At 53.5% G+C, this 27,693-nt stretch overlaps 2 protein-coding genes across 2 annotated transcripts; both read left to right on the top strand.

The window, feature by feature from the left end:
• Positions 1 to 48: 48 nt before the first annotated feature.
• Positions 49 to 27,601, top strand: LOC137463896 (zinc finger protein 3-like). The gene is made up of 2 exons (XM_068175280.1): positions 49 to 600; positions 27,480 to 27,601. Exon 1 carries the CDS (start codon positions 50 to 52, stop codon positions 575 to 577), a length of 528 nt encoding a protein of 175 aa, XP_068031381.1. The 5' UTR covers position 49; the 3' UTR covers positions 578 to 600; positions 27,480 to 27,601.
• LOC137463890 (olfactory receptor 14A16-like) lies at positions 18,726 to 19,658 on the top strand. The gene has a single exon (XM_068175273.1). It carries the CDS (start codon positions 18,726 to 18,728, stop codon positions 19,656 to 19,658), a length of 933 nt encoding a protein of 310 aa, XP_068031374.1.
• Positions 27,602 to 27,693: the final 92 nt, after the last annotated feature.

Genomic DNA, 27,693 nt, shown 5'->3' with positions numbered 1-27,693 from the left:
CTCCTGCCCGTTAGCACAAAACACTCTCAGGCACAACAGCAGTCTTGTCATGCACCGGCGCATCCACACTGGGGAGAGGCCCCACGAGTGCAGGGAGTGTGGGAAGAGCTTCAGGAGGAGCTGCGACCTGATCAGGCACCAGAACATCCACACTGGGGAGAGGCCCCACGAGTGTGGGGAGTGTGGGAAGAACTTCAGGAGGAGTTCCCACCTGCTCAGGCACCAGAACATCCACACTGGGGAACAGCCCTATGAGTGTGGGGAGTGTGGGAAGAGCTTCAGGCAGCGTGCTGCCCTGAGCAGGCACCAAAAGATCCACACTGGGGAGAGGCCCTATGAGTGTTCCAAATGTGGGAAGGGATTTGGGATCAGCTCCCATCTCCTCCGGCACTATCTGGTTCACACGGAGGAGAGGCCCTTCTGCTGTCCCGACTGCGGGAAGGGATTCAAGCACAACTCCACCCTCATCACCCACCAGCGCATCCACACCAGGGAGAGGCCCTACGAGTGTCCCCAGTGTGGGAAGAGCTTCTCCAGCAGCTCTCCCTTGACCAGACACCAACGGAGGCACCGGTAAGGGAAGCCCTGCGAGTGCTCCGAGTGCGGGAAGAGCTTCGTGCGTTGCTCCGGCTCCATCCCCACTGCAGGAACCACGCTGGGCACAGCCCTGGTGACCCACATTCCCTGTGATCCATGCTGGGAACACACCTGGCTGCTTCTCCTTTTGGTTTGGCCTTAATTTTCTTGGGATTCATCTTCATCCCTTGAAAGCAGCTAAAACAGGGGTGAAAAGAAAGAAATTTATCAAAAATGTCAAAAGTCTCACCATTTCATATGGTTTTGAGGGGGAATTTAGGATTTGGAGACATATTCTGGAGGATTTGTGCATTCTGGGGTGATTTTGGGCAATGTTCTTCTCATCTTTGCACTCCAAATGTCAAGAGGGATCATCTGTCACCTCAAAACCACTCAAATCCCACCGGAAACAACTGAATTTTATCCCATAAGGGCTCAATCCCACCTCACAATGGCTTGTTCCCACCTCAAAAAAACTCTGTCCTGCACCAAACTCACTCGATTCCACAGCTGCCAGGGTGTGATGGGGTTGGAAGGAGATCGGGAGAAGTGGGATCCAAATTTGGAGTGGTGGGATTGGGATTGTGTGAGGCTGGGTGGATGGGATGTATTTGATAGCAAATAAAACTTTCAGAGTTACTGATTTCTGTCCCATTCATTGTCAGTCAGTTGCTGTTCTGTTTTTCAGATTGCCACCTTCTCAGCTGATTGTGTTTGTGTCCTCCTCTCTCTCCTGCCTTTCTTTGCCTGCTCTGTTTCTCTCTCCGTGTCTCCCTTGAGCCAGGGCAGCTGCCACCAAAGACCCTGCCCTGATTTAATTCCCGGTGCAGGAGCTGCAGCAACCATGGGTGAAGTTAGGAAGGCTGGCAGTGAAATGTCACTGTAAGGATTGGGATCGTATGGACTGGGGTTGTAGAGCCTGAGATCCCATGGACTGGGATTTCACAGGCTGGGACCATATGGATTAGGACTATAGACTGGCACCATCCAAACTAGGCCCATATGGACCAGGATGGCTGTACCAGAATGATGTGAACCAAGGCGGTCCTGCCCTGCCCAGGGGTCCCTCCCAGTTCCACCCAGGGATGCAGCCAAAACTCCCCGGAGGGAACGCAGAGGTCCCAGAGGGATCCCAGTGCCAATCGCATTTCCAGTCCCGTTTGCAATCCTGGTGCCGGTCCCAGAGAGATCCCAGTGCTGATACCGCTTCTGGTGCCAGCCTCAGTGTCCGTCTTGGTCCTTGAGCACTCCCGGTGCTGATTCCAGTCCTGGTGTCACTCTTGATCCCAGGGCAGTGCCGGTCCCAGTCTGGGCCCCGGAGCGGTGCCAGTCCCTGTCTCAGTCTGGGCCCCGGAGCGGTGCCAGTCCCTGTCTCAGTCTGGGCCCCGGAGCGGTGCCAGTCCCTGTCTCAGTCTGGGCCCCGGAGCGGTGCCGTTCTCGGTGCCAGTGCTGGTGCCGGTTTCAGTGCTGGTCTCAGTCTTGGTCTCGGAGTGGTTCTGGACCTAGTGCTGCTGCTGGTGCTGGTCTTGGTCCCAGAGTGCTTCCAGTGCCAATCTCAGTCTCGGTCCCGGTCCCAGAGCGCTGCCAGTCTCGGTGCTGGTTCCGGTCTCGGTCTCAGTCCTGGAGGGCTCCTGGTCTCGGTCCTGGTCCCGGTCCCAGAGCAGTCCCAGTGCAGGTGCCAGGTTCCAGTCTCCATCCCAATCCCAGTCCTGGAGCACTGCCGGTGCCAGTCCCAGTTCCGAAGCGCTCCTGGTGCTGGTCCCAGTGTCAGTCTTGGTCCCAGTGCCAGTTCTGGTGCGGTTTTGTTCTGGCTCTCGGTCCTAGTCCTGGTGCTGGTCCTGTAGTGGAGCTGATCTCAGTTCCAGGGTCGGTCTCAGTCTTGCTGCTGGTGCTGGTTCTGCTGCTGGCTTTGGTCTCGATCCTGGAGAATTTAAGCCCATTTGAGTGATTTTAGGCCAAACTGGGCAGGTTTAGGGTGGCTTTCAGATCCCTTGGAGTGATTTCAAGCCTTTTAGGGTGGATTTTAGGCCCCTTTGGCTGATTTTAGGCCAAATCTGGTTGGTTTTAGGGTGGATTTTAGATCCCTTTGGATGATTTGAGGCCCATTTGGGTGGAGTTTGGGCCCAATTGGGTGATTTTAGCATAAAATGGGCAGGGTGGATTTTAGATGCCTTTGGCCGATTTCAGGCCAAATCTGTTGGGGTTTAGGCCCATTTGGGTGATTTTAGGATAAACTGGGCAGGGTGGATTTTAGATGCCTTTGGCTGATTTCAGGCCAAATCTGTTGGGGTTTAGGCCCATTTGGGTGATTTTACGATAAAGTGGGCAGTTGTAGGGTGGATTTTAGACCTCTTTGGATGATTTTAGGCCCATATGGGTGGATGTGAGGTCTCTTTGGGTAATTTTAGGTCAAACCAAGCCCTTTCACGGTGATTTTGGGTCCCTTTGTGTTATAGATGGATAATGAGAGGATTTGCTCTCACAATGAAGGGATGAATACTGTGTGAATACTAAGAGAAGCTTTATTGATGTATAATTATGTTGCTGTAGTCTGTTGTTTCGATGCCCTCTGTTCTCCCCACAGTCCCTTTCCCCCGTACTGTTACCGTCAGACAGCCCGAGTCATCCAGCACAGGCAGAAAGAAGGCGTGCACAAATACTTGTTCCTAGGGGGAGGGGGTGTGGCATGACGGCACCTGACCCTCCAATCGAGTCGCAGGAAAGCAGACTCCACCAATGAACAGCAGAGAAGAGTTGACTGACAGCCTGTGGGAGGGGCCAGGGTCAGCTGAGGTAACCCCCCGGGGTATAAAAGGCGAAGCTTCCATCTTGAAGACCAGCCAGCCACGTGGTCGGCAGCCACGGGGGAAGCTCCCAGGCATGTTTGTCCTTATTTAGTCCTTTTGTTGTAATTTTTGTTAAGGCTGAATAAGCCTTTTAAAAATTTTAAAGTGAGCGGTCATTTCTCACAGTAACCAAGGGTTCCTTTACTGGAGTTTGGTGCACAGGAGAAACACCAACCGTATCTTCTCAAGAGGTCAAAATGACACAAAATTTTACTGGCAAAGTACTGAAAATCAAGAAACTTTGGAAAAAGATTTAATAAAATGTCCAAGTCGACATAAAACACTTACCATAGCAGTAACGTCATTACCTCAGCCCATTACACCTGGAAACCCTGAAGCACTGAAGTTGTTGAGGTACCAAAGATGTTCCATATCAAGAGCATTAGAAGGAGAAGACAGAGAGACAGGAAGACAGAAGCTCCACAGAAAGAAATGCATATGGCTACCAACTGCTGGGGTTCCAGTGTGGGTGAGACACAAACCCCAGGAGAAGGCAGGGTACGGACCGTAGCCTGAGCACGTGCTCCGTGTTTTAAGCCCCTGCGCCTTCGTGGGCCTCCCCCCAAGTGGGACTTTGATGGCTCGGGCAATCAGAGCCTGGGTTAGGTCTGGCTGCTGTGGGACTGATTGACAGCTCATCCCAAGGTGTCTCAGGACATCAATCTCATCCAACCTCTGACAGCGACCATGGTGACCCTATGGAGCCTCATGGAGCCGTGGGTGAGTTGTGACACTGCGGCCCAAGGACTCCATGGTGACACTGGGGAACCTCATGGAGCCATAGGTGAGTTGTGACAATGCAGAACCAAGGAGCCTTTGTGACACATCAAGGCCCTGTTGGAGCAAAGAAACCATTGCTGACAGACCAGAAACTCATGGAACCATTGGGACAATGCAGATCCGAGGACACCATGGTTACACTATGGAACCTCATGGAAGCAAAGAGGCCATTGTGACACTCTGGTGCCTCACAGAATCAGGGGGACCATTGTGAAACTCAGGACCCCTATGGAACCAAGGGTCAAGGATGAAGCTGTGGGGCCCGTAGAACCAAGGAGCCATTGTGACACAGCGGGGCCGCAGGGAGCCAAGGGGCCATGGTGACATTGCAAGGCCTCAGGGAAGCCAGGGGCCATTGTGACACTACAGAAGAAAGGAGAACATTGTGACACTACAGGGACTCGTGGAATCATGGAGACCATTGGGACACTGTGGGATCACGGGGACAGGGAACAGGTGAGGCTGGTTTGGCCTCCCGGGGGCTGCTGGACAGGTCTGGCTGACCTTGGCATGTCGAGGGCTGCTTCTCATGTGCCCCTGAAGCACTGGGGCTCTGGGCTTTCCTTCCTATGGGAGAGAACTGTCCTGCTCCTCCAGGGGCCTATGGCCAAAACTGGGATTCCTTCTCCAAATTTCCTTAACTGCAAAGATTGTTCCCAGATGAAATCTGCCAGGAGACACAGATCTGGCTGCTTTGGCTATCTGGGGGCCACCTCTCATCTGCCTTTGAGACACTGGGACCACGTGCTTTTCTTTCTTATGGGAAAAAACATCCATCTCAACTAGGCACCCATGGCCAAAACTGGGCAACTGCCTCCAGAATTCCCTATATCCAAGGATAGTTCCCAGGCAAAAGCTGCCAGGACTGATAAGTCTGGCTGGCCTTGGCTTCCGGAGGGCTGGCACTCATCTACCTTTGAAACACTGGGGCTCTGTGCTTTCCTTCCTAATAAAAAAAAACTCTTCTTCCTGTCCAGGCACCCACAGCCAGATATGAGATTGCACCTCCAAAACACCCTATGTCCAAGGATAGCCCCTGGACAAACAGTGCCAGGACAAACAGGTCTGGCTGGCTTGGCCTAAGGGTGGCCACCTCTCATCTTCTTCCAAAGCACTTGGACTTCATGCTTTACTTTCCTATGGGAGAAAATCATCCATCTTGACCATGGCCAAAATTGGGATTTCACCTCCACAACTCTACATCCAAGGATTGCTCCCAAGTGAAAGCTGCCAGGACAGACAGGTCTGGCTGCCCTTGGCCTCTTGGGGGCTGCCTCTCCTGTGCTGTTGAAACACCGGGGCTCTGTGCTTTCCTTCCTATGAAAAAGAACCATCCTTCTTATCTATGCAGAAACGGCAAAACTGGGGTTCCACTTCCCAAATTCCCTATATCCAAGGGTTGCTTTCAGATAAAAGCTACCAGGACAGAGAGGTCTGGCTGGCCCAGGCCTCTGATGACCACCTTTCATCTACCCCTGAAACACCGGTGTTCCGTGCTTTCCTTCCTATGGAAAAGAACCATCCTCCTCCGGGTGTCCATGGAGGAGGAAATTGGGATTCCAGCTCTAAAATTCTGTATATCCAAGGGTTGCTCCCAGCCAAAATCTGCCAGTACCATCAAGTCTGGCTGGCCTTGGCCTCTGGTGGCTGCCCCTGCCACACTGGGGCTCGGTTCTTTCCTTCCCATGGAGATCACTGTGACACTGTGGGGACCTCATGGAACCAAGGGGATCATTGTGGCACCACTGGAGCCCATGGAACCAAGGGGCCATGGTGACACAGCGGGGCTTCATGGACCCAGAGACCATTATGACTCTGTGGGGCCTGATGGAACCATGGAGACCATTAGGACACTTCAGGGCCTCGTGTCACCAAGGGGGCATTGTGACACCCCAGGGCCTCCTGGAAGCAAGGGACCATTGGGACACTGTGGGGCCCCATGGAACCGAGGGAACATGGAACAGGTCTGGCTGGCTTGGCCTCCCAGGGGCCCCCTGACAGGTCTGGCTGATCTTGGGATGTCAAGGGCTGCCTCTCATCAGCTCCTGGAGCACTGGGGCTCTGTGCTTTCCTTGCTATGAAAAGAACCATCCCTCATTTCAGATGCCCATTGCCAAAATTGGTACTCTCCCTAAAAAGTTTCCTCCTTGCAAGGGTATCTCACAGAAAGAAACCGACCAGCTGTGGCTGGCCTTGACCTCCGGTGGTCACCTCTCATCTGCCCCTGAAACACTGGGGCTCTGTTCCTTCCTTCCTATGGAAAAGAACCGGCCTCCTTGTCCAGGGACCATGGCCAAAATTAGAATTGGGCCTCCCAAATTCTGTATGCCCAAGGATTACTCCAAACAAAAGTAGCCAGGGCAGACAGGTCAGGCTGGCCCTGTCCTCTGGTGATTTTCTGAGACTATGGGCTGAATGTTTTCAATTGCAAACACCTCGGAGAGGGCCCAGAGATCTCCCAAGGTGGTGTTTGGAGGCCTCGGGCACAGGACCACTGTATAGGGACAAAGGAGCTCTGTGCTCAGTGGGGTGGAGACTGAGGACAGTGGAGGAGAGCCATGAGAGTGTTTAAAGAGTGGTTTCAGAGATGGTGGATCCTTTTGACATAGTGGAAAACAGGCTGAGAAAGAAAGAATTAATGCCAAGTGTAGCTGGGGAGGCCCAGACTGGGCACCAGGAGAAAGGAATTTCCCTCCCAGGGCAGGGCTGTGGTGCAACAGGTCCCCAGAAGGAGCCTGGAGCAGCCCAAGGCTTTGTGTGGCCAGGCAGGGGCAGGCAGGAGGCAAAGCTGTCAGCCAAGGAAGGGGCCAGTGAGGTGGGCCAGCCGGGGGATGACGAAAGCCTGCAGGGACAGAAGCCAGGGCAGGGACACCACAGGACAGCCTGGGCTGCACAGGGCACAGGGATGTGCAGCAGCTGCAAGGCCCTGACAGAGCCAACCTGTGCAGCACTTTGGCCGTGGCTGCTGGCCCTGGGCCTGAGGCCACGAGGGGACAAGTGACCCTTGCAGCCCTGGGGCCTCATTGCCTCCTTGTCCCTGCTCAGCAGCTGGGCAGGGGCCGCCCCATGGTCCTGCCCTTGGCATTGCACATCCCCACATGGCAGTGCCCATCCCGGGAAGAGCCCTGAGCAACTAGGGAGGGACAGGATCTGCCTTGCCAGGGGCTGGGGCTCAGGCCTTGGCCCTTTGCATTCCTGAAACACATCCAGGTTTGCTCAGCACCTGAGACACCTTTCCCTTGCTTGTCCCCAGCTGTCATCAGTGCCTCTGGTGTTCTGCTCTAGCTGGAACCTGGGGACACTTTCTCAGTTGTGTCCCTCACAGGGATCTATTTCCAGTACAAGAAACTTCAGTATTTTAATCTCACTTTGAGTTCCTGAGAAGTGTTTTGAGCACACTCTGAGGGACTGAGTCTGATGCAAACAGCACCACGGCCCCAGAGGTCATTAAAGTCCTGGTGCTGTGTCTGTGCTGCTGAGCTGGGCTGGGCTCCTGGCCCAGAGGCAGCTCCTGGCAAGGGCAGCGCTGCAGAGGGACAGCTCTGGCCAGGAGCAGCTCCTGTGCACAGCCCAGCAGGGCTGGGGCACTGCCAGGGCACCCCAGGGACATGAGCAGGGCACAGACCGAGCTCACAGGGGCTCAGCACCGGCAGGGGCTGTGGGGTGTCCCAGAGGGGGCTGTGTCACAGCGGCTGTGACATCACAGGGGCTGTGTGACATCCCAGGGGCTGTGTGACATCACAGGGGCTGTGTGAGGTCACTGGGGAGGTCACTCCGCCCCTGCCCCCCTCCCAGTTGCCCCAGAGAAGTCCAACGCTGCTCGTGCACAGCGGGTGCCCTTGTCCCCCCGGGTCCCCTGGCCCCCAGTGCCGCAGCCTCCCCCAGAGGATGTTCCACGAGATCGACCCCAGAGCCTGACATGGGGACAGGGTCGGGGCCGTGGGGGGTGGGACAGGGGGACAGGGACCCCCCAGCAGCCTCACCGTGTCCCCCAGGGCCAGAGCCTGGGACAGGGCTCCTTCACCCTGGTATAGACACATATTATAGTATTGCTTTTTGCAAATATTAAAATGGATTTTATATGTGTGATGTTCAAATACCTTTGTTCCAAAGATATCATTTTTATTTCTGTTGTTAATTGAACTTAGATACAGTAGCTAAATAGCTGATACAAGTATGCCTGTGTTAAAATGCCTGCTGGGATGGGATAACATCCAATGAACACAGGATGAGCACACCTGTACAGATCTGCCAACCATCAGCACTCACCATCTGAAGGCAGTGCGGACCAAGGCCCGAACTGGAAGTGATAAAGAGAAGGAGCCAAACCCCAGCCAAGGAACACGCATGCTCTGAAAAGGCAGACCCAAGGAGGGGCCATGTGAAATAGCTCCTGGAAAATGTAAACTCGTTTATGGATATGCATAAGGGGCTATGAATATGCAACAGGCTGGTGTAAGGAAAAAGGTATTTAAGGGGGATCCCCGAAGGTAACAGGGTGGTCTAGGCTGAGTGCCAAGATGCACCCTGCCATAAATAACCTTTGCTCCATGGTCCTTGTCTCCCATTGTCCTTTATTAAACTTTTTACAATTTCACAGGAGAGTGAACGTTTTTTCACATGGGCTACACATGGTTATACACAATTCTAGGAAGACTAGTAATTTTTTGTACAATGATTGGGTTAATCATCACATAAACAAACTTATCCATTTTGCAACATGTCTTGCTCATAGAAGTCGATTCAATCTTCTTTCTTGATTCAGTCTTCTTGCAGTCTTCAAAGCTCTGTTTGTTCTTGCCAAGGCATTCTGAATATCAAATCTGTTATGCTAATCAGGTCCAAAGTTCATCAACTCACTTCTGTCCATGCAGCATGGCTGTGTCTCTGCAAGGAGGGAAACACTGACCAAGAGGATTACAGTAAGGTGAAGGTAGCCTCAGCCTCCCGTGACCGAGCTGCCGGGTATGATCTGTCAGATCCCCTTGAAGGAGCCTCTAGTATGAATGCCCAGGGAAGAAAGGATAACCAGGGCTAGAGGGGCCCTGCCTCGAGCCAGGGAGAGGCTCGGGAAAACCGGATCTTTGGTCAGTGTGGATCCGATGGCCTGGCACATCAGAGCCACAGAAATATGAAACCTTAGCTGGCACTGGAGCGCAGTGTACCCTGATACCATCGGGACATGGGGGGCAGAACCTGTTTCCATTGCTGGTGTGACAGGGGGATCACAGCAATTGACCCTGCTGGGAGCCGAGGTGAGCCTGACTGGGAAGGAGCAGCAGAAACATCCTATTGTGAGCGGCCCAGAGGCCCCGTGTATTCTGGGCATAGACTTCCTCCAGAACGGCAATTACAAAGACCCAAAGGGACTTGGGTGGGCTTTTGGCACAGCTGCTGTAGAGGCAGAGAACATTAAGCAATTGAACACCTTGCCTGGACTATCAGAGCACCCATCTGCAGTAGGACTCCTGAGGGTGGAAGAGCAAAAAGTACCAATTGTCACCTCGACAGTGCACCGCCAGCAGTATCGGACAAATCGGGATGCCGTGATCCCCATCCACAGAATGATCCGTGAACTGGAGAGCCAAGGGGTGGTCAGTAAGGCCCACTCACCCTTCCACAGCCCCCTTGGCCTGTGCCCAAGTCTGACAGAGAATGGAGATTGGCTGTGGACTATCGTGGCCTGAATGAAGTGACTCCACCGCTGAGCGCTGCTGTGCCAGACATGCTGGAACTCCAGCACGAGCTGGAGTCCAAGGCTGCAAAGTGGTACGCCACTGCTGACATTGCTAACGCGTTTTTCTCCATTCCCCTGGCAGCAGAATGCAGGCCTCAGTTTGCTTTCACCTGGAGGGACATGCAGTACACCTGGAACCGACTGCCCCAAGGGTGGAAGCACAGCCCCACCATCTGCCATGGACTGATCCAGGCTGCACTGGGAAAGGGTGAGGCTCCAGAAGCCCTGCAGTTCATCGATGGCATCATTGTGTGGGGGAACACAGCAATGGAAGTATTTGAGAAAGGAAAGAGGATTGTCCAGTTTCTGCTGGAAGCCGGCTTCGCCATCAAGAAGAGCAAAGTCAAGGGACTTGCCTGAGAGATCCAGTTCCTGGGGGTAAAGTGGCAAGAGGGATTGTGTCAGATTCCCACTGAGGTCACCAAAAGGATCACTGTGATGTCTCCACCGACCAGCAAGAAGGAAACACGAGCTTTCCTCGGTGCCATAGGTTTTTGGAGAATGCACATTCCCGAGTACAGCCAGATTGTGAGCCCTCCCTACCTGGTCACCTGCAAGAAGAACGATTTCCACTGGGGCCCTGAACACCAACAAGCTCTTGCCCAGCTCAAGCAGGAGATTGCTCAGGCAGTTGCCCTTGGCCCAGTCAGGACAGGACCAGAGATGAAGAATGTGGTCTACTCTGCAGCTGGGAATAATGGTCTGTCCTGAAGCCTTTGGCAGAAGGTACCTGGGGAGACTCGAGGCCAACCACTGGGATTCTGCAGCTGAAATTACAGAGAGTCTGAAGCCAAATGCACTCCCACAGAGAAGGAAATCTTGGCTTCCTATGAAGGACTCCAAGCCACCTCCGAGGTGATTGCCACAGAAGCACCGCTCCTCCTGGCACCCTGACTGACGGCACTGGGGTGGATGTTTAAAGGAAAGGTTCCCACTACCCTCCACGACACTGCTGCCACATGGAGCACATGGATTACTCTCATCATGCAGCACACCCGGATTGGAAACCTGAATCGCCCCGGGATTTTGGAGATAATTACAAACTGGCTGCTGGTGAGAACTTTGGTCTCACTGACGGAGAGCAGCAGGAACAAGTGACAAGGGCTAAAGAAGGTGCACCATGCAACCACTACCAGCAGAGGAAACTCGATACGCTCTTTTCACTGACGGTTCCTGTGGCAGCATAGGGATGAACTAGAAGTGGAAAGCAGCCGTATGGAGCCCCACATGACAGGTCGCACAAGCTACCGAAGGAGAAGGTGAATCAAGTCAACTTGCTGAACTCAAGGCCACTCAGCTGGCCCTGGACATTGCTGAGAGAGAGAAGTGACCAAAGCTCGACCTTTATATGGATTCTTGGATGGTAGCCAATGCACTGTGGGGCTGGCTGGAAAGGTGAAAAAAGGCTAACTGGCTAACTTCCTGTACTACTGATTGGTAGAGGAAAACCAATCTTGGCTACTGATGTGTGGAAAGACATTGCCTCTTGGGTAGAAAATTTGTCTGTGAAAGTCTGTCATGTAGATGCCCATGTCCCCAAGAGTCGGGCTAATGAGGAACACCGAAACAAGGAGCAGGTAGATCAGGCTGCAATGATAGAGGTGTCAAAGAGAGACCTGGATTGGGAACATAAGGGGGAGTTGTTCCTAGCTCAATGGGCCCATGATGCCTCAGATCATCAGGGCAGAGATGCCACCCACAAGTGGGCACAAGACTGAGGGGTGGATTTAACCATGGACAGTATTTCTCAGGTTATCCATGACTGTGAGACGTGTGCTGAGATCAAGCAGGCCAAGCGGGTGAAGCCCCTGTGGTATGGTGGGCAGTGGTCCAAGTACAGGTATGGGGGGGCCTGGCAGATTGACTACATCACACTGCCCCAGACACGCCAAGGCAAGCGCTACGTGCTCACAATGGTAGAAGCCAGCACGGGATGGTTGGAGACCTACCCTGTGTCTCGTGCTACGGCCCGTAACACCATCCTGGGACTTGAAAAGCAGGTCCTTTGAAGGCATGGTACCCCTGAGAGGATTGAGTCTGACAACAGGACTCATTTGAAGAACAGCCTTATCAACACCTGGGCTAGGGAACATGGCATTGAGTGGGTGCACCATATCCCCTGCCATGCACCAGCTGCAGGCAAAGTGGAGAGGTACAATGGACTGTTAAAAACCACCCTGAAAGCATTGGGTGGGGGATCTTTCAAAAACTGGGAGCAGCATTTAGCAAAGGCCACCTGGTTAGTTAACACCCGAGGTTCCACCAATCGAGCTGGTCCTGCTCAGTCTGAGTCCCTGAATATAGCAGACGGAGATCAAGTCCCAGTGGCGCATATCAGAGGTTTGTTAGGGAAGACAGTATGGATCAATTCTGCCTCGAGTACAGACAAACCCATTGGTGGGATTGTCTTTGCTCAGGGACCAGGTTGTACATGGTGAATAATGCAGAAATATGGAAGAACACGATGCGTGCCTCAGGGAGATCTCATTGTGGGGTGAGCCTCATATGCAAATATCACTGTTTGCTGGATGTTACTGCCATTGTCTGTACATTAAACCACACCGACATGAGACAGAAGGAAATATTTAGGTGTCAAAGGTTTGAGCAAGAAAGATAGAAGGAAATGTGTAAGTGTCGAAGGTTTGAGCAAGTGAGATGGAAGGATGAGTAAGTGAAAGATGGAAGGTTTTACTTGATGAAGTTTTTACATGATGTTTGGTAGTTATGTTGACGATTTGGAGATAAGGAGTGGAATGTCCTAGGATGACGTTATGGTGCTTGCATCCCCAATCGTGTGTTCTGTTTGTGCCTGATATTACATTCTGTGCCTTCAGGACTGACTCTGAAAGTGAAGGTTTGTTTTGTCTTGTTATCAGCCAGCTCACCTCCCCCATGATCTGTCTCTAGAAGAGGCTAGGTTTCCTTACTTGCTTGCTGACTTTCTTGCTTTCGCTTTGCCCTTGATTTTGCTTATTAGTTAGTTGTTTTTTTGTGTTGGGGAGTGTTTTGCTTGTTGAAAAAATAGGGTATTTTTCCACTTCTCTCTATGGAAATTCTTCCTAAACCAGGAAGTGGAGGGGCCTTGGGGGGGGGGGGGGGCTATTACTTTCTGGGGGCTCCTCCTGGAGGATTTCTCCCAAATTTGCCCTAAACTAGGACACCTTGGCATGTCAAGGGCTGCTTCTCACCTGCCCTGAAGCACTGGGGCTCTGGGCTTTCCTTCCTATGGGAGAGAACTGTCCTTCTCCTCCAGTGACCTAGGGCCAAAACCAGGATTCCTCCTCCAAATTTCTATATATGCAAGGATTGTTCCAAGATGAAATCTGCCAGGAGAGACAGGTCTGGCTGCCCTGGCCACCCAGGGGCCACCTCTCATCTGCCTTTGAAACACTGGGGCCATGTGCTTTTCTTTCTTATGGGAAAAAACCATCCATCTCAACTAGGCACCCATGGCCAAAATGGGGCATCTGCCTCCAGAATTCCCTATATCCAAGGATAGCTCCCAGACAAAAGCTGCCAGGGGAGACAAGTCTGGCTGGCCTTGGCTTCCTGAGGGCTGGCACTCATGCCTCTGAAACACTGGGGCTCTGTGCTTTCCTTCCTAATGAAAAGAACGCCTCTTCCTTTCCAGGCACACACGGCCAAAACTGAGATTGCACTTCCAAAATGCCCTGTGTCCAAGGATAGCCCCTAGACGAAAGGTGCCAGGAGAGACAGGTCTGGCTGGCTTGGCCTAAGGGTGGCCACCTCTCATCTTCTTCCAGAACACTTGCATTTTGTGCTTTTCTTTCCTATAGGAAAAAACCATCCATCCTGACCAGGAGCCCATGGCCAAAACTGGGATTCCACCTCCAAAACTCCGTACATCCAAGGATTGCTCCCCAGTGAAAGCAGCCAGGACTTAAAGGTTTGGCTGCCCTTGGCCTCTTGGGAACTGCCTCTCACCTGACTCAAAACACTGGGGCTCGATGTTTTCCTTCCTATGGAAAAGAGCCGTCCTTCTTCTCAAGGTGTCCATGGTCAAAATTGAGATTCCTCCTCCCCAGTTCCATATATCCAAGGATCCCTTCATGACAAAAGATGCTAGGACAAACAGGTCTGGCTGGCTTGGCCTCCCAGGAGCCACCTCTTTCCTCTTCTGCTTTTGAAACACTTGGGCTCTGTGCTTTCCTTCCTGTGGAAAATAACTGTCCTTCTTATCTATGCAGAAATGGCCAAAATTGGGGCTTCACCTCTCAAATTCCCTATATCCAAGGGTTGCTCCCAGGAAAAATCTGCCAGTACCGTCACGTCTGGCTGGCCTTGGCCTCTGGTGGCTGCCCCTGCCACACTGGGGTTCGGTTCCTTCCTTCCCATGGAGATCACTGTGACACTGTGGGGACCTCATGGAAGCAAGGGGATCATTGTGGCACCACTGGAGCCCATGGAACCAAGAGGCCATGGTGACACAGCGGGGCTTCATGGACCCAGAGACCATTATGACTCTGTGGGGCCTGATGGAACCATGGAGACCATTCTGACCCTTCAGGGCCTCGTGTCACCAAGGGGGCATTGTGACACCTCAGGGCCTCCTGGAAGCAAGGGACCATTGGGACACTGTGGGGCCCCATGGAACCGAGGGAACATGGAACAGGTCTGGCTGGCTTGGCCTCCCAGGGGCCCCCTGACAGGACTGGCTGATCTTGGAATGCCAAGAGCTGCCTCTCATCAGCTCCTAGAGCACTGGGGCTCCGTGCTTTCCTTCCTAAGGGAAAGAACTGTCCCTCTTTTCAGATGCCCATTGCCAAAATTGGTAAGCTCCCTTAAAATTTCCTCTATGCAAAGGTATCTCTCAGAAAAAAACCTGCTAGCTCTGGCTGGCCTTGGCCTCTCATCTGCCCCTGAAACAGAGGGCTCTATTCCTTCCTTCCTATGGATAAAAACCAGCCTTCTTGCCAAAGACCATGGCAAAAATTAGACTTTGGCCTCCCAAATTCTGTATATCCGAGAATTGCGCCCAGACACAAGTAGCCAGGACAGACAGGTCAGGCTGGCCCTATGCTCCGGTGATTTTCTTACACTATGAGCTGAATGTTTTCATTTGAAAACACACTGGAGAGTGCCCAGAGATGTCCCAGGCTGGGATTTTGAGGCCTCGGGCACATGACCACTACATATGGACAAAGGAGCTCTGTGCTCTGTGCTGTTGTGGTGGTTTTGCATCACGGAAGTGATGTCCTGAGAGAAGCTGCTAGCAGTTTCCTCGGTGTCTGACAAAAAACCAATCAGTAATTAGCTTTGAGAGCTGACAATCTGTTAAACCACTAAGGAAACTGCACACGCCTCTGTGAAGACACAAGTTAAAGACGAAGGAGCCTGGCTGGGTCTGTTTCCCTTCTGGCCAGCAAAGAGGTGACCAGGCCGGCCCAGCCCCTGGCCGGGCCGGCTCAGCCAAGGTTCTGCCGCCCTTGGGGTTCGCCCGCAACCAGCGGGCAGGGGGAGGAGAAGCCATGGGCCCCGGCCGTGCTGCTGCTGTGCTCTGGCCTGGCTGCTGAGATCCTGGCCCTGCCCCAGCGCGGCCCAGCCTGACACAGCCCCAGCGCAGCCGCTGCAGAAACCTCCATGGTAAAACAGCTCCGGCCGCAAGTACCGAGCCCGGCCGGGGTCACGGAACCATCTGCAGGCCCCGGCTGAGATATTGACTCTTCCAGTGCTTCCATCCTCCCTCGAGTGAGAGAAAAGGACAACGTGCAGGCACACAGAGGAGCAACATGAAGACACTGAGGTCAGTGAAGAGGAAGTTGAGTCCCAGGTGGGAGCGATGAGGAGATGCCTTGATCTTGGGGCTGAAATCCTCTGGTAACGCTATGGAGAATGATGTAATTGATACATCAGACTCTCTTTTTCCCTATAACACGTTGAAAAGAATTGGCAGATGACTTGTTCAGCAAAGGCCTCCATGCTAATGTAAGGAAATGTTGAAGTAGCTGTGATTCCATGAGAAGTTTGAACAATGAAAGAGAGCAGAGTCATGAGAACCTATGCCCTCAGGGAGAGAAGAAGAAGACCTCTGTTCCCAGAAATGAAGATGGTTTCAGAAATAGATGAAGAGAACCTTTGCTCCTAAACAGCTCATCTTGAAACTAATACCCCATAATTTGGCATGGCCCATAAACACAGCTGTGGGGAAAGCTGTGAAAAAATGGGAGGGACTTCATGATTCCAGATTTTTCCTGGCAGCTGCTATTCGTGGAACTGAAAAGCCATGAGACAACTGTTTTCTTGTGGAGTAGTCTCCATAATATTTACAAGAGGAATTCTCTCCCTAAGTGAAGAAAGACTATTCTAGAGGTGGTAAACTGACTGAAATTTTAGGTTGTGTCTCTTTTCATTGTCAGGCTGTATGGAGAGAGGAAGTGTTGTGAAAGTTTTGTTCTGATTCTTATTACTCTTTATTTTAGTTACTATTAATAAACTTTGCTTTATACCCTTTTAAAGTTTTGAGCCCACTTTGCCTTTCTCCTAATCCCATCTCAGAGCAGGAAATGACTAAGTATATTCTAGTGAGTGCCCTGGTAATTAGCCACTCTCAAATTGCCGAACCAAAACCAATACAGAAACTTCCTGATGAACTGCCTCAGACAGGAGGGAAATCAAGGTTCAGTCATATTTTTTCAAGATTTGTTTGATCCTCAATAGCCCCGTGATGCATTTGGAGCTGAGCCCTTGAACCTCAGGGCCTGAGAGGAGATTACACAAACCTTTCCATGAGTCAAAGTCGGAGGAAAACCCCAAAGTGTCTCAAAGCATTAATGGGTCCCACTGAGGTCCATCCCCAACACAGGCTCCTCAGGCAGTCCTTGGAGGAGAGAACTGGAGGCCAGGATTGCACAAAAACCTCTCAGAGACTCAAAATGGCACAAAAACCTCTCAGTGTGGAAAGAAAAACCTGAAGTACCTTACAAAAGTTGAGTATCTCAAAGCATTAATGAGCCGCACTGAGTGTCAGTGCAAAACTCTCAAGGGACTCCTTAAAGCAGATAATTGGGGCAATGATTGCACAAACCTCTCACAGAGTCTGGATCAAAAGGGAAACACCAAGTACCTTAAAATAACTGAAGAGCCTTGAAGCATTCATGAGCCCCACTGAGTGCTGTTCCTGACAAAGCCTCTCCAGGGACTAATTACAGCAGATAATTGGAGGCCATGACTGCACAAAACTCTCAGAGACTCCAAGGCAAAAGCCAAAGCCAAAGTGCTTTGAAAAACCTGCAGTCCCTGGGAGCATGAAGGAGCCCCCAGGGCCATTCCTGAGCAAGGCTCCCCAGGGACTCCTTCCAGCAGATCCTTGAGGCCACTGGGATGTGGGCTAGGGGGGGATGCTGAGGGCAGGACAAGGGGCTGACAGTGCCCAGCCTGGCTGGGGCTGTGCCAGGAGGCCCCAGTGCCTCAGGACAAGGTGTCTCCTGACAGCCCTTGGTGGCACAGACCCTGCTGTGCCCCAGGGCACCAGGACTTGGCTTCTCTTTGTCCCCACCTGTCATCAGTGCCTCCAGTTCTCTGCTCTGCCTGGGGCCTGGGGACACTTTCTCAGTCGTGTCCCTCAGTGGGACCCATTAAAAGTCAAAGAAACTTTGGAGCTGGATTCTGACTTGGAGTTCTGGAGAGGTTTCTGCGGATCCCTCTCAGGGCCTGATGTTCAGGGCCTGAGCACAAAGCCCCAGAGGGTCATTAAAGTCCTTGTGCTGTGTCTGTGCTGCTGAGCTGGGCCGGGCTCCTGGCCCAGAGGGTGATCCTGGTAACCAAGGAGAGCTTCAAAAGCACATTTCTCTGGATGAGCAGCTCTTCTCCCAGCCCAGCAGGGCTGGGGCACTGCCTGCAGCCAGCCCGGGCACAGCACAGAGGCACAGAGAGCTCCAATCAGTCAGGGCTGGGAAGGTGCTGAGAAGTGCCTGGGGCAGAATCACTGGCAGCCCTTGGCACAGGAACCTCTGGCTGCAGGACAATGCAGCTGCAGCTCCTGGAGTGATCTCCTACAGCGGGAACATCCCAATGCCCACAGACCCTGTGAGTACATTCTCTGATCATCTCTTGTGCAGAGCAGCCAGGGCTGCCCAGGGCTGTCCTGCAGAGCAGGGTCCTGCAGCCCAGGGCGCTGTGCTGGGGCTGGGACTCTGCTGCCTGCCAGGGACAGCTCTCAGCCGGCCCGGGGAGCTGCTCCCAGTGCTGGGGGACAAGATGTGGGTGGAAGGAGACAGCTGGTAGGGTTTTGACGTGTTCTCCTTGTGTGGTGAGGATGCTGCATTGTTCAAGACAGCTCCCAGCATGGCAATTAACTCCAGAACATTTCCAAGCAGATTATACAGGGAGCACAATGAGCCAGAGCCTGCATAAAAGGCAAAATCCTGCTTTTTTAATCTACTGCTCTGGGTTGTCTGCATGAGAAATTGAGAGATTAATATCTCTAAATTTGGGTCGAGGAAAAAAAAAAGTTTTCTCTCTGATCTGAATAAAACGGGCAGTGACAGAAATCAGCACAGGGTCGCTTAGAGGCAGCATCAGTGTCGCTTTTCCAGCCTCCTCAGGGTTGCTCTGGCATTGCCATCAGAGCCTCAGTCAGCACTGGCAGGGCCCAGCCCTGGGCACAGGGAAGCAGCTGCTGGCAGGGACAGCTCCAGGCAGCAGAGCCTGGGCAGGCAGAGGGTGGAAAGTGCCCCCAAGCTGTGCTGGGATATTTAAAGTCCCCTCCAAACCCAACTATTCCATGATTACTTTTTTTTACAGAACCCGGATCCAAGGCACAGCCAATGTCCAACAGCAGCTCCATCAGCCTCTTCCTCCTGCTGGCACTGGCCCACACGCGGCAGCTGCAGCTCCTGCACTTCTGCCTCTTCCTGGGCATCTCCCTGGCTGCCCTCCTGGGCAACGGCCTCATCATCAGCGCCGTAGCCTGCGGCCACCACCTGCACACGCCCATGTTCTTCTTCCTGCTCAACCTGGCCCTCAGCGACCTGGGCTCCATCTGCACCACTGTCCCCAAAGTAATGCACAATTCCCTCTGGGACACCAGCACCATCTCCTACACAGGATGTGCTGCTCAGCTTTTTTTCTTTCTGTTCTACATCACAGCAGAGTATTCCCTCCTGACCATCATGTGCTACGACCGCTACGTGTCCATCTGCAAACCCCTGCACTACGGGACCCTCCTGGGCAGCAGAGCTTGTGCCCACATGGCAGCAGCTGCCTGGGCCAGTGCCTTTCTCAATGCTCTCATGCACACGGTCAATACATTTTCCCTGCCCCTGTGCCATGGCAATGCCCTGGGCCAGTTCTTCTGTGAAATCCCCCAGATCCTCAAACTATCCTGCTCAAAATCCTATCTCAGGGAACTTGGGCTTCTTGCTGTTAGCATCTGTTTATCATTTGGCTGTTTTGTGTTCATTGTTTTCTCCTATGTGCAGATCTTCAGGGCTGTGCTGAGGATCCCCTCTGAGCAGGGACGGCACAAAGCCTTTTCCACCTGCCTCCCTCACCTGGCCGTGGTCTCCCTGTTTATCAGCACTGGTGTATTTTCCTACATGAAGCCCCCCTCCATCTCCTCCCCATCCCTGGAACTGGCCCTGTCAGTTCTGTACTCGGTGGTGCCTCCAGCCCTGAACCCCCTCATCTACAGCCTGAGGAACCAGGAGCTCAAGGCTGCAGTGTGGACACTGATGACTGGATGGTTTCAGGAACATTGAACTGCTGGCCACTTTCTGCAAATCACTTGAAATAAAAGTAACCTTTGATACTTCTTGTTTGTTTCATTTTGGAGGTTCTTTTTCTTCTACGTTTTCAATATCGTCCACAAATAAATGCCATTGTTTGTGCCATTTCTCACTTTGTTTCTCTCCACCTTCCCTGTGGCCACAGACTGTGTCAATGAGGGGCTGCGCTCTTGGTGGCTTTAAAGGAAGTCAAGGATGTCCCAGCACAGTTTTCTGCAGAGATGCCCTTTTGTTGCCTTCCCTGGAGCTGCAGCAGCAATGTCTGTGTGCGGAGCTGGGGGCAGATCAGTGCTGGCACAGCAGCTGTGCCCAGCAGCAGCAGCACTTGGTGTTGCCAGTGCTGCTCCCGTGGCCCTGCCCCGCTGCCCTGGTGGCCCTGGTGTTGCTGCAGGGCCTGAGTGCTCTCAGGGCCGGGCACAGTCCTGGGGGTGGCAGTGCCGGGGCTGCAGCAGGGACAGGCCATGGGCACTGCTGGGGCAGCGCTGACGCCTCAGGCCAGGGCCTGGGGGCTCCAGGCTCCTTGCCCAGGCTCTCTCAAGAACACGGCCAGGCCAATGCTCAGCACAGAAAACCCCCTTGAGCAGCCCCAGGCTGGCCGTGGGCAGGCTGGGGGCAGACAGCATGGCTGGTGCTCTGCAAGGGCCCTGGGGGAGACGGGAAGGAGCAGCAGAGCAGGGGCTGATCCATCCCCAGTGCGCTGGACAGCCCAGGGCAGCGTCCCACAGCGTCCTCATGGAGCTGCCAACAACATCCCCCCTCTGCAGCCCTGGCCTCTCCCCCAGCTCACACAGGTGCCCCATCCTTGCAGGCACAGCCACGGCAGCGCCGGCTCAGGAGCCCCTGTTTGCATTGCACACAGCAGGCGGGAGCACCCCCATGCTGCTGCTGTGGGGACATGAACCTGAGCGAGCACAAATGCCAGCAGCCCCTGGGGCCAGGAAGGGCTGGGGGACACCAGGGAAACCACTCAGCTATGTTCTGGCCTCTGCAGCCAGCCACAAAGTTTGTTCCCATCAGCTGGGAGTTTCCTGTCTCACTGCAGACGCTGTTGCTCAGAGCCAGCACTGCCTGGCAGCCACCCCCAAACTGCCCTGAGCATTTCCTTGGCTTCTCCTTTGCTTTCTTTACTCTTCCCTGGTCCAGATTTCTTCCTGTTGCCCAGCCCTGTTCCCTCCCCTGCAAACAGCCCATCCCTGTTTGCCCCTTCCTCTCTGGCCCCACTCCCCCATTCCAGTTCCTGACTTGGCACCATGGGAACGGCCCTTGGGGAGCAGGATCATCCCACAAGTGCTGCAGGAATTGTCTGCAGGCTCCTGCAGTGCCTCGTGCTGCTCCCTTGCCAGAGGCACCCCAGGCCAGGGGGGCACATCTGGGCTGCTGTGTCTGGCTGTGGGGCTCCCTGTTCTGGGCAGTGAGGAGGGGCTGCAGAGGCTCAGCAGGACTGACAGGATGGGCTTTGGGGCTGTGAGGAGGAGCTGAGGGACCTGGGCTGCTGGAGCTTCTGAAGAGGAGGCCCAGGGCTCCTCCTGCAACTGCTCCCAGGGTGGTTTCACAGAATCACAGAATCAGCAAGGCTGGAAAAGACCTTGGAGATCATCAAGTCCAACCTGTGCCCTGGCACCACCTTGTCTCCCCTGAGCCTCCTCTTCTCCAGGATAAGCAACCCCAGCTCCCTCAGCCACTCCTCACAGGACTTGTGCTCCAGACCCCTCACCAGAATTGTTGTGCTTCTCTGGACACGCTCCAGCCCCTCCATGTCCTTTCAAAATTGGGGGGCCCAGAACTGGACACAGCACTCGAGGTGCTGCCCAACCAGTGCCCGGCACAGGGGAAGAATCACGGCCCTGCTCCTGCTGGCCACACCATTCCTGATCCAAGCCAGGAACCATTGGCCTTCTGGGCCACCTGGGCACATGGCTGGCTCATGTCCAGCCTGCTGTCCATCAGTCCCTGCAGGTCCCTTTCTGCCTGGGCACTGTCCAGCCCCTCTGTCCCCAGCCTGTAGCGCCGCAGGGGTTGTTGTGGCCAAAGTGCAGGACCCAGCACTTGGACTTGTTAAACCTCACCTTGCTGGGTTTGGGCCCTGGATCCAGCCTGTCCAGGGCCCTGTGCAGAGCCCTCCTACCCTCCAGCAGATCAACACTCCCAGCCAACTTGGTGTCACCACGGTTCCATGAGGCCCCAGAGTGTCCCAATGGTCTCCATGGTTCCATGAGGCCTCCCAGTGTCACAATGTCCCTTTGCTTCCATGGGACCCCTTGGTGTCACAAAGTCCCTTGGATCCTTGGGCCTGGCAGTGTCCCCATGGATCCTTGGTTCCATGAGGTCTGGCAGGGCAGCAATGCTCTCCTTGGTCCCACGGTGTCACAATGGCCTCTTGGTCCCAAGGGACACTGTTGTGGTCTGGGGTGGTGGCGGGCACAACTTTCCCTGAGAGTGTTTTGTGCTAACGGGCAGGAGCCACGAGAGCCCCAGCACACACACACACACACACACACACACACACGGAGCAGCTCGGCAGTGAAGACACGGGAGGGTCCAGGCATGGAGCTCCAGCGAGGGTTTGTGAGGGTCTGACGCTCAGCGGTCCAGGGGTTAAAGACAAAGACAAAGGAGGGTTTAGGGTATAAATGCAGGGAAAGAGGGGGTGGAGGAGAGCATCAGGGATCTGAGGGTTTAGGGGTGGTACACAGGGAAAGGGACTGATAGGGAATGCCAGGGTGGATAGGCGGGGACATAAACCAAGGGGAAGACAGGGAAGGGAGAACTTGCTAGAACATGAACATATGAGGGTAAAAGGGGTAGGAAAGGCCAACGGGTGAATGGGGAGGACAGAACTGGGACAAATTAACATAGTGCTGCAGAGCACCTTGGGGGAAGCTTCTGTCCTCACCCTGAGCTGTGAGGGATGCCCAAAGCCTAAGGTGCATTTCTCCAGGGGATTGCTGTTGCCCTCTCCCCAGTAAGCTCGCAGGCCTCCACAAACACACACTGGAGATGTCTGGGGCCGTTCATCATTTCTCTGCTCTCCAGCACTGAGGCAGTGGACTCTGGCACAGCTCTGAGCTCGTGCCTGTGGCATCCACCCCTGGCAATGGGGCTCCATGGAGCTGCTCTCAGGAAACCCCCCAAGAGTTGGGGAGTGCCCCAAAACTGCCTCAGGAGTGTGAGATACCCCGGGATCTCTTCATGAATGTAGACTATTCAAAAACTCACTCAGTAATGGGCTCCCCCTATCTTAATCATCCCCAAACTTTGGCTGTCTCATTCCAGACTCCAGTCCACCTCCCCAGTCCCAACCCATCCCACCCCTCCTGGACATCAAGACCCCCTTCCCAAGCTGGATTCCCCGATTTCACACCTCCCAAACCCGATCCCACCCATCCTGCCTCACCCAATGCCCATCTCACCCCTCCTGATTTGCATCCCACTTTGCCCAATCCCCTTCCAATCCAATTTCACCCTGAGAAGTGGTGGAATTGAGCGATTTTGGGGTGGGATTCAGTAGTTTTCAGTGGCATTGAATGGTTTTGACATGACAGATGACCTTCTTGTCATTTGGAGTGCCAAGAAATAAGGACAACTAAACCAAATACCCCCCTCCCCCACCCCCATATCATCCTAAATGTCTCCCAGTATCGAAGATTCCCCAAAATGCAAGTAAAATGTGAGGCTTTAGATGCCTTTGGTGAATTTGTTCATTTTTACCCCAATTTTCTGTGTTTTGAAGAGAGGAAGATAAAAGATAATTAGCGGTGGTCCTGTAGAAGGGTGTAGTTTTCTCTGAAGGTCTGGTGATAGAGTAGATGGGCCTGGTCTTCCTCTGGGAATCCAGCGGAGAAGAAGCTGCTCCTTTGGGAATCCAGCGAAGTGGCTGTTCTAATGTCCCACAAATGCTGATTTTTTGCAGGTAGGGATGCTTGGCTCTTCCCTCTGGGTGGAGCATCTCACAATGGGATGATGTAACCCCATCAGTCACGCTGTGAGTCATTCAATGGCCCATGAACAGAAGATATCTCCCCAGAGGCAGACATTGTTCTTGGAAGAGATAAGAAAACTGCCCAGCTGAACAGAAGATACCTGCCCCACCTCCAACAGATGGCAAATAGAATATATGCTTATCTTACCAGCCAGGACAGAGACAGGAAGAGAGAAACAGAGCAGGCAAAGAGAGGCAGGAGAGAGAGGAGGACACAAACACAATCAGCTGAGAAGATGGCATTCTGCAAACAGAACTGCAACTGACTGAAAATGAATGGGACAGAAAGAAATAATTTTTAACTTTATTTCCTATCAAAATACAATTTCCTCCCTTTCTCAAAACCTCCTCCCGGTGTCATTCAGCAGGGCTGTCAGAAAGTTCTTTGTTCTGAGTGGATGTTCCAGGCTGCAGCCACAAGGCAACAGGGAATGGGGATTTTCCTGCTCCTGGGGAGTTTGACATCCTCGCCGAGGGGAGGAGGAGGCAGCAGAAGGAAAGGGCAGCTGGGCTTCACCCATTCTCAGGGAAGAAGCGGGGGGAAAAATCTCTTGTCACATCTGTAGCTGCTCCCACAGGGATGTAAAGTCTGATCCCTGACCCCCAAGGGTCACAGTCCGGGCTGCCCTCAGGGAACGCTCACCTGGTATTGAGGGGCAGTGTGGGAGCACCTGGATCTTGGAGCAACCAGCTGCCCCCCGTGTTTGGAGGTGCCTGAGGAGGGCTGGGATGATGCCAGGGACATCCTGCAGTGACATCCCCCCTGTCCTGCCCTGCGTGCGCTCAGTCCCAAATCTGACCCTGATCCTGGTCTCAATCTCACTCCACGTTCAGACACACTCACAGTTCTGTATTTAATCTCATCCCAGTGCCAGACTCGTCTAGCTCCAGACCCAATCCCAACCCCAGCCCTAAAGCCAATCCCACATCTAGCCGTAACCCCAATCCCAGCTCTAATCCAAATCTCAGCCCCAACTCCAACCCCAGCCCCAGTTCCAGCCCCTTCCTAAACCCTCAGGCCCAAACCAAATCCCAGGTTCAGCCCTTCTGGGGGTTTGGGGGTGTCTCTGTCCCTCGCAGCCCGATGATGCTTGGGTGAGGTCACACAAGGGATGAGAGGGACAGAGACCCCCCCGGCCTCCCCAGGGATGAGAAGGTTGGAGAGCCCCCCCAGCCCCAAGTACACTCAGTGGTGGGAGGGACACAGAGCCCCTGGTCACCAGCCCTGCTCTTCCCACAAGTCACGTGGGATGAAAACACAAACAAATCCCAAACATGAATGAACTGACAATAGAAGCAATTCTGTGGCAATTCCAAGTTTCATCGGTTCCTGCAGAGCTCCAGCTCAGCTGCTGGCAGGTTCTGAAAAAAGAAAAGTGGAAGTTCAGCCCAACAGAGGTTATTAAAAGGAAGGGAAAGCTCTGTGTAGCTGTCACAAAGGCGACAGGCACAAAGAGAATTATGATTCTCACATTTGGCAAGGCCTTCAAGCCTGTGAATTCAGGACTTAATTGGGAATTTAGCTACTTGAGCTGGGCTTCTTGTAGGACTTTTAGCAGCCTTGTGTTCCTCGCCTTGGGGTGAATGAACCTTGTCAGTCTCACTGGCATCATTTCCTCCCTTTCCTCCAGTGATTTTAACAAACTTTTCAGGGGAGGACAACAAAATATTTTCTTTACACTGGTCACCCACAACAGCCATTTTCCTCATAAGTTCTCCCATAAGTCCCTCAGAGGAAACTGTGTCCAAGTTTCCAAGAGTTCCTCCAGAAAGAGCTAGAACCTCCTCAGAGGAGGGAACCATGCTGTTGTCAAAGGCACTTGGAGTCAGAGAACAGTGCCCTGAACTCTCTGCACTGAAATAATGTCACAATCGGGTTAATAAAATTGTTAGAGAGATGCCTCTGCCCCAATTAGGGTTAAGGCTAACGAGACCAAATCCAAAGTGGATTTTATTGAACAGTAAATGTGAGGTAGAGAGAGAGATGGAAAGAAGGAGAAAAGAGGGGAGAGCAAGAGAGTGACAGGGACAGAGACCTCCCCTGGGGGGGCAAGTGTGACATTGTCCTCTGTGTGCGGGGACTTTCCAGGGTGGGGGTTTTACACCTGAGCCAGTTTGGGTAAGGGGGGTGGTGTTCACCCCCCACCCCGAGCAGGGATTGCCTCACTGTTTCAGGGTGCAATGTAAGATGTAACCAAAAGTATGTTTTCAATCACCATCTTCATAAACTGTGATAAACAGGTGGGGCAGTGTTCTTTATCTCTTCCATGACTCAGCCCTGATAACGCCCTCCAGGGGCTGTCTTCTGTTAATGGGCCATTGAGTGCCACTGCAGGACTGATAAAATTACATCATCCCATTGTGGGATGCTCCGCCCAGGGGGAGGAACCCAGCATTCCTACCTGGATAAAATCTCACCCTTGCAACACCAGGACCACCTTGCCTACTGGATTCCCAGAGGACAAGAGCTCCATAACAACCACTGGACCTTCAGAGGAAGACCAGACCCTTCCACAGGATCCCTGCTTCGACAGAATCACGTAATCATTCCAACAGGACTGCAGCCACCATTTCATCAGACTGCTACCACCACCCTGACCAACGGGGTGTCAGGTTATATCCTGACTGCCAGATTAAGTCAGTGTTTCTGTATCATTGCCTTGACCTTGATTTTCTTATTAAATTGTAATTCTGGCATAAATTCCCGCCGTGGTTGTCCTTCAAACCAGTACAAAACTCAATGTGCGCACCCCTTGTTTTCTTCCGAAAAGAAAATGTCCCATCCCCAGACCTTCCCCACATGGAGGAGGAGGCTGCGAGGAAGAGGAAGGAGCCCTGGGACACGCAGGCAGGTGAGGAGGAAGTCAGTGCCACTTTCCCCCTCTCTCCTGCTCCATCTCCCAGCCCAGCACGACACCCGGCTGCAGAAGAGCCCCGCTGCCGGTGCCGTCCTGCCGGGGACGCACTGGGGGGATCTCCTTGCCCTTCCCTGTGGCACGGAGGCAAATCGCATCCTCTCCTTGTCCTTCCTCCCCCAGAGCAGGAGCTGAGGATGGAGAGCGGGGAGGACAAATCCCCGGGGCAGAACCTCGTGGAAGAGGCCGTTTTGAGCGGCTCCACGGCGCAGGAACCCAACGGGGAGGAAAAGCCATGGAGATGCCGCACGAGGAGGGGCTGTAAACGCAGATCACGGGGATCTGAGGAGGAAAGACCCACCCTGGGGCAGGCAGGTGGACAGAGCTCCAGCCAGAGCTCAGAGCTGGTGGTCCATGAGCAGCCTCATGACAGGGAGAGGCCCTACGAGTGCTTGGAGTGTGGGAAGAACTTCAGGAGGAGCTACAAACTGGTCCGTCACCAGATGATCCACAGTGGGGAGAGGCCCTATGAGTGTGGGGAGTGTGGGAAGGGCTTCAGAGATAGGTCCAAGCTGGTTGTCCACCTGAGGATCCACACCGGGGAGAAGCCCTACGCGTGTGGCAAGTGTGGGAAGGCCTTCAGAGACAGGTCCAGACTGATTGCCCACCTGAAGATGCACAGCGGGGAGAGGCCCTACGAGTGTCCCAAGTGTCAAAAGAGGTTTCACACCAGCTGCAGTCTCCTCAAGCATAAGCGGATTCACACCGAGGAGAGGCCCTTCCACTGCCCCGACTGCGGGATGGGCTTCAAGCTCAACTCCCACCTCATCAGGCACTGGCGCATCCACACCGGGGAGAGGCCCTACGAGTGTCCCCAGTGTGGGAAGAGCTTCTCCAGGAGCTCTCACTTGACCAGACACCAACGGAGGCACCAGTAAGGAAGCCCTGTGAGTGCCCCAGCTGCAGTAAGAGCTTTTTGCACTGCTCCAACTACATCCCCCATCAGAGGACCCACATTGTTCAGAGCCCTGGTGACCCACATTCCCAGTGATCCCTGCTGAGAAGACAGCTGACTGGTGGTCTCCACATCCTCCTTAAACTCTATACGCACCTGGATGAACACAGGGGCAGGAACATCTATCAGGACTCTGATCTATACCGGTAATTCATTGGG

This window comes from Anomalospiza imberbis, chromosome 31, assembly GCF_031753505.1.
Source record: "Anomalospiza imberbis isolate Cuckoo-Finch-1a 21T00152 chromosome 31, ASM3175350v1, whole genome shotgun sequence".
Lineage (NCBI taxonomy): Eukaryota > Metazoa > Chordata > Aves > Passeriformes > Viduidae > Anomalospiza > Anomalospiza imberbis.
The sequence above is the reverse complement of the archived record's forward strand: the minus strand, read 5'-3'. Positions and strand labels throughout refer to the sequence as shown.